The 6,754-nt window shown below is 44.4% G+C and overlaps 1 protein-coding gene across 2 annotated transcripts; it reads left to right on the forward strand.

Moving 5' to 3' along the window:
- The first annotated feature begins 48 nt into the window (after window positions 1–48).
- On the forward strand, window positions 49–5,757 carry LOC137432821 (uncharacterized). Of its 2 annotated transcripts, none has more exons than XM_068125060.2 (2): window positions 49–224; window positions 1,317–5,757. In XM_068125060.2, exon 2 carries the CDS (start codon window positions 1,381–1,383, stop codon window positions 3,538–3,540), a length of 2,160 nt encoding a protein of 719 aa, XP_067981161.2. In that variant the 5' UTR covers window positions 49–224; window positions 1,317–1,380; the 3' UTR covers window positions 3,541–5,757. The 2 variants fall into 2 exon arrangements, with proteins under 2 accessions (XP_067981161.2, XP_067981168.2); XM_068125067.2 differs by lacking the exon at window positions 49–224 and adding an exon at window positions 243–457.
- Window positions 5,758–6,754: the final 997 nt, after the last annotated feature.

The following is a 6,754-nucleotide window of genomic DNA, read 5'->3' on the forward strand; positions in this document are numbered from 1 at the left end:
CAGGTAACCTGGTTTTTCCCGAAGGCTTAAAAACATCCGCATTAACAAACATCCGTACATTGTGACTTGCAGGAACTGATTGAGGTAACGACAAGAAAAAAACAAATTGTAACAGCATTTGAGAATGAATAATTGATCGTTCACATCAGCGATTCAGACTTCAGAGACAATTCTGATGGACACAGAGAACGGGTTCCAACTTTCACCGGAGTTTACGGCAAAAGGTAAGTGATGTTGTTTCATTGGTTGAAATGGAAAGGCTGATGGGTTGTATGTTGTGATATGGAAGATTTTTTTTTTGAGTTGAGCGCAATCTGCTGCCTGCGGCTCATTGTCGTCCCCTTCCATTGGAAAGACAATGAAATAACAACATCGTGCCGCCACAAGGGGGTGTGATGAGGTCTTTTGTCTGCGCTAAGATCTGCGGGAGGGAAAGGGGAATGGCACGCAGCGAAAGGTGAGGATGAGGACGATGCTGTCGGTGACGAGGAGGAAAAGAAAGATGAGGATGGATGAATGTATGATACTGATAGTACAGAGAGAGAGGGGATGTCTGGATTCGTAGGCACAGAGGGATGACTGTGGACTGGACGCCCATAAAGCGATTGGACAAGCACAGGAATGATAGTGAGAGATGGACACCAATTGGGATAAGGGGTCGACATGGGCTGCAAAAGGACTTGGCACGACAGATTGGTACCTCCATCATGGATAGACGGCTTTAATCGGTGATTGAGGGACGAGCGGCACAATTGAGCAGAGGAGAGACGTTTGTAGCTTTGTGTGCGTTTGTTTTCATTTTTTTGCCATTGTGATTAAATGAAGACGGAGACATCAGCCGAATCACACTCCATTACAGGGGTTTGCACCCCCAACGATGGTATGATGGGTCCACAGTACATATTTGGGCTCATGAGCTGCACAGCACCCAACTGACTCGTTGCATTCAATTTGTATGAGCCGTTTCGTCCTTCTAATGAGTATGATGATGATGAAAACGTTTGCAAAGCCATGTGACAATCGCACGCTGCCCCCCTGCTGCCCCCCCTTTTGGTTTGTGGTTCACGATATTACAGCTTTTTGGGATATTTGTGTCAATTATTTATTCTCAGCCATGCATTGGGATTGTTTTGTGCAAGTAATTAATGTTTTTAAAGGTTTGCATGCACATAGACATTAAGAAAAAATTTCAAGTCAAAAATTTGTAAAGTGTGATCGAAACCTTTTCTCACGTATCACAATTTTTGCATTCTGCGAGCATTTCCTTGCTCAGATACGTGCAATGTGCAGCAATACTAATTGAACCCTTCTTTTAGCTCTGCCTGTCTCAGGACGTAAATGGAGTCAGCAGATTGTATGTCGTGAAAAGTCCACTGCGTAATGGCGGACAGCGATGGGAAAAAGGATGGGTCATCAGCTGACGAAGCAGAGGAGAACCATCAGCTGGAAAATGGAGAGCAATCAAAAGAAGGTGATCATTGTAAAGTTCTGGCTGGGGAGAAAGAAGGCCGCTTCCGTAGACTTGTCGGCCGCGCAAATCCTGTGTCTGCTTTGGCCTCTCTGCTAGGCCGAGGGAGAGCAGCATGGCGCTCCAAGCAGCGAGGCTTGAGCCGCAGTGCTACAGCAAGTGATGTTGGGCAAACGACGAGTGGGTGCACGGGGCACCGGCGAGCAAGGCTTGCAAGTAGTCTGAGTTTTGTTTCAGGCCTATCAGCAGAGACAGAATGCGTCACGGAAGGAGGTACTGTAAGTGAGTTGCCATGTCCCTCGCCACCTCATCAGCACCCTGCTCTGCCTTCTTCGTCCACAGAGAGCAAGGGTAAAACACGGCGGGGCTTACGGAAAATATTCGGGCGACGGGGAGCAAAAGGAAGCAAGCAAGGCATAGTGCCTGGTGGTGATGGGGAAATGAGCAAATCATCAGAAGTGGAAACTCCTAAGGATGAAAAAGACTGTGCGTACTTGGTTGTGTCTCGGACTGACATTGAGATGTCCGGTGGTGAAACACCAAGGATCGTTCGCAGTACACTTGTCAGTGAGGTGAGTGGAAATGAGCAAGGCAGAGAGAGTGAGACGATGGAAAGTGGAGGTTCGGAAAATGGATCTGATGGTTTGAGTGAAATTTTTGGTGACGTGGCATCACTCAAGAGCTTTGACTCTGTCACGGGTTGTGGTGAGGGCTTTGCAGAGGGAGACGACGAAGACCAGGATGCTACGGCTACATCTCTTGCTCTCACGCCTTCTCTTCGGGAACCTTGCTTCTTCCCATTCCAGGGTGGAGGTGAGGAAATGGCTGCTCCACCCAGTCGTCTTGCTTTCTGCTGGGATGTTTCAGACCTTCCAATGGTCGATGATCCCGATCTCAAGATGTTGCTTAATACACCATCTCATACTTGCATCTCACAACCACAACTGCCTGATCAAGATTCACAACCTGTTGTGCCTTCAGACACAACACCCTCCACCCCACCAATATCTGAGTCTTTAACACCGTTTTTAATTACGACATCTTCCATCACAGCGCAGATGTTGCTCTCTTCCAACAAGACACTATCTTCCACCATTCCAACATCTAAAATTAATTCATTAACATCACCTTTTGAAACACCACCATCTATCCAGTATTCTCCACCTATATCTCCAAGCACTCTTCCATCAATTGTTGCTTCCCCGCCAAATCAGAATCCGTCATCGATGCAGCCGAGTGCACCATTGCCCAATCAGAAATTTCCCGTGTCGAATCTCATCGTGGTGAAGTCAAGTGAAATGCTTCAACCAACAGTATCCAGAATTCCACAACACATGGCCGATGATCCACTGTCACCACCAAGTGAACGCCACACGAGTGATGAAGGTTATTATGATTCCACTACGCCAGGCTACGATGACGAATTAACAGGTGCGAGTGCACAGGAACCGAGCCTGGAACCTATTTCACGTGACAGCACAAGTGGTGATGCTCTCTTTGAGCTTTTTTCCTCACCTGTTTCGGAGATTGATTGTGGACTGGAGGCACAACACAAACCTGAAGCCTGGCCTCCTCTACCGAGGTGCCGTAGTAGCCATGTAAATAGACATGGATGCCCTAAGCTTGGAGAAAGTGATCGTAGAGCTGTTTCTGAAGTTTGGGATGAGGTTGAACAACTTCTCTGTGAAAGTTGTCGGCGGGTCATATCTGCCGAGCCCCAGGTGCCAGATGGGCCAATTGCAGTTGAACAGTGTTGTTCAGATTGCTTCCTCTTGCTTCGTGGAGTTTGTGGAGATGGAGGCCATGCACAAGCTGAGGTTCTGCCAGAAGTGGTGGCAGCAGAGAGACACATTCCTCCAAATGCAACCTTGCCACATCGAATCCGCCCATCCTTTCTCCCTGTTCCGGTTGGTTCTTCCTATCGTGCCTCATCCTCGCCAGCTTTACTCAAGCCCCACGCCCATCCTTCGGGGACTCATGACTGTTCCTCTGAGGGCCATCAGGAACTGGGACCAGTACAACATGGTAGTAAGCGTCAGCCACTCATACAAGGGTCATTAATAAGTTTATAGTTCCGTACATCCATCAGTCTTGACCTCACTGTTTGACAAAGGTCTATCACCCATGAAGGCCTGAACCTAAGCCTTTTTCAGATTTCAAATATAGCCCCAACCTTAATTCACCTTGACGTATTGTCATCTACAGTTCCTATTCCATCTTTTACATCTGTAACTTCTAACTGTGAATGTAATCAATATTTCTCGTTCATACAGCCATCTATTGTTTCATGAATTTCCGTGATGGAGTATAAATCATTTAATACTATTCGGGTGCTGCCCTGAGCCGTATGAGGATGTTTCAAAGTTTACCTGGATTTCTGTTTGCATGTACAGTACATTACAAAAAACAATATTTATACTATAATAATAGGCATCCACAACCATCCTTGACCATGTTGTGGAATGTCAGCTGAGGCCCTCATTGTTTTTCTTCTTCCATTCTCACTTTTTCACCTTTATTTGCTTTTAAATTCATTTTTCCACAACAGCCTGAGCAATTGACACGAATGCTTTAAACATATGAGCGCCTAACCATAGAGGATAATTTAACAAGTTTTCATTATATATATATATATATATATATATATATATATATATATATATATATATATATATGAGTGAGTGTGAGAGTGTGAGACCCATATAAATATATAGGAGCATACGCTGGATCAGCACGTCGCTGCGTCCTTCGACGACTCCTCAGCACCATCCCGACACACACCACTGTGTGTGTTATGGAATGAGGTGTTTTTACAGTGGTGGGAGTGCAAATCCTGCCACCAACCTCCTTGAGAGAGGACCTAGTACCCTGGTACTCATTTTGCCGACCACGGAAGGATGACAGGCTGAGTCAACCCCACCTGGTGTTAATTCAACAACTGAGCGGGATTCTAACTCAGGACCTTAGGATCTCAAGCAAATTTGCATGATGATTGGATGGAAAATACGACCTGCGTTCCAAAAAAACCAGTTTTCTGTAGGCATTGGTTGCATGGTGTTTCACTTGCCCGAGAGGGACTTGTCTGCCAGAATTGGTTGCTCATGGATATTAAACATAACATTGTGTCTTTCACAAAGAGCAGGTGATTGTCACCGGCACCCTGTTCAAAGTCCAAAATATTGTGTTCATCTACAACAATGCACTCCATCAGTCGTGCAGCCTCACTCCTAGGATGGATAATGCAATTAGCCAGGTTCTGTACAATAATGAATGAATCAAAAACGTCTTGTCCCCAAGATGCTCTTTTACATGAACTTGCTTCCTATGTTTTCCTTCACAAAAAAGTTGTCATTATTTGCTACTCCCATCTTTGTTTTCTCACTTTCTTCCATCTGGATTTTCAGCATTATGAAGGAAATTGGTAAACACATGATTATGGGTATTGGTTACCAAGACTATAAGGATATTTCCTTAAAAACGATTTGTTCTTGTACTCTGCTCTGCACTTTATAAACGAAAGTCCAAGTGAAATTTGAACCGATTTATTTAACTACAACAGAATACCAGTCTCTGCCAATGGTAGTGTCAATCCGCATCGGCAGACAAGATGACCTTCATTTGAAAATTGCACATCCTGCTTGCCAGTTGGGTGCTGAATGCTGTTAAAGCTATCCCAGTTGTACATACATTTTGTTTTTTGTAAAGGTCAACAATTTATAGTTTTTAATCGCAGAACCATCCGGCTGTCACGGGTCATGTTTTCAGTGTGACGTCACGATGCAGCCATTTGCATCTTTGCTGAGACCTCCATTGTTTGACGCCACAGAGACATTGTAAGAGCATGAAACTGTGCATGCACAATGAATACCTGAACGTAAACAGGAGCATATTTATAATATTGTGTTCCATTTGTGGTTTGCCAGTTGAAGCTTCATGATGTGAATTCAAGATTTCTGAAGAACTACAAGCTTAGTCAAAATGAATGCTTTTGTCCATACTTACTCGGAAGGTTCAGCTGGTGAGGGGGTAAGAGAAGTGTATGAAAGAGTTGTTTTCAGAGTTATGTGCCAAATACCCCAACCCCCCTAAGGAAAAACCGTTTGTAGTGTGATTGTGCCAAGCAGTGTGTGCACGGAGCTATTTTCCCAGATGGCTATGATGTCACTTATCAGTCACCTTGTGTTTGTTGCTCCACACGTTGCACAGGGTTCAAATCCAAAATGGATTACACGTTTGCGTGAGCTAAGCCAGTCGTTGTATACTGCAATACAATAAAGCTGTTCCATGTCTGCCTGTCTATTAATCTCATCAATTTCCTATTGTCAAAGCAACTGCATGCCAACCACATACGTTTTGAACAGATCTGTCCTACATCACTTTCATGCTCATGCCCAACTCTTTGCCCTGAGAAAATGGAAGTTGGATTTATTTTTCTTATCGATTAAGTTCCTCGAATGATATTTTGCACGTGATTATGTTCGTTAGAATGTCCCAAGATTATGGTCCAGACGGTTTCGATAACCGAGTTACTGTACAGTCCAAGTTTTGCAGAGCTGTCAATGTGTGACTTTCAAAATACTTAGGCTTGGTTGCATAAAGCATCCTTCAGGAAAAATTCGAGGATTTTCATTGGCTTTTCCCCACCAGTTAAAAGCAAGCTTGTATAAATCACCTGGGTATTATACATTGTAAGAAAGGGTATGATTTGTTGTTTGGGTTGATGTCAGTTTAAACTCATTTGCATAACATATTGAGCACGATCGTGGCCCGACGCTATTTATGGGTTCAGGAAAGATTTCCCTTAGCTAAAGATTTCCTTAAATGCTGTTGTATAAACATCCCTTAGGAAATCCTCAGCTAAGGATTTCCTTAAGATTAAGGAAATCCTTAGGAGCCGTTGCTTTGCCAGGCAACCATTCAGATTAGAGATAGGACGCCCAGCCTGGTGCAAATGGGGCACAGGAGAAGCCATGGGCGGCAGAATTTGAATCAAAACGGGGGAAATTTTAACATTGGGGATGGAAGAATGTGAGACCCAAGCTGATGCACTTCGTGCACAGGAGAGAAAAAATTTCAATACGGAAGATTTGGAAGTAAATGGGGAGTGTTCGAATGTAAATAGGGGAAACTCAAATTTAAATGGGGATTGTTTGGCTGGGAAAGATCTGGAAGACTATTGGGCTGGTGTGCATGCCGCAATGCAACAACAAGGGGAGGAATTTGGATTTGTGTAGTGCCAGAGTGGTGGTTCAGAGCAACAGGGGGTAAAATATTGGAGGGCCGTGT

This window comes from Myxine glutinosa, chromosome 1, assembly GCF_964187855.1.
Source record: "Myxine glutinosa chromosome 1, kmMyxGlut1.1, whole genome shotgun sequence".
Lineage (NCBI taxonomy): Eukaryota > Metazoa > Chordata > Myxini > Myxiniformes > Myxinidae > Myxine > Myxine glutinosa.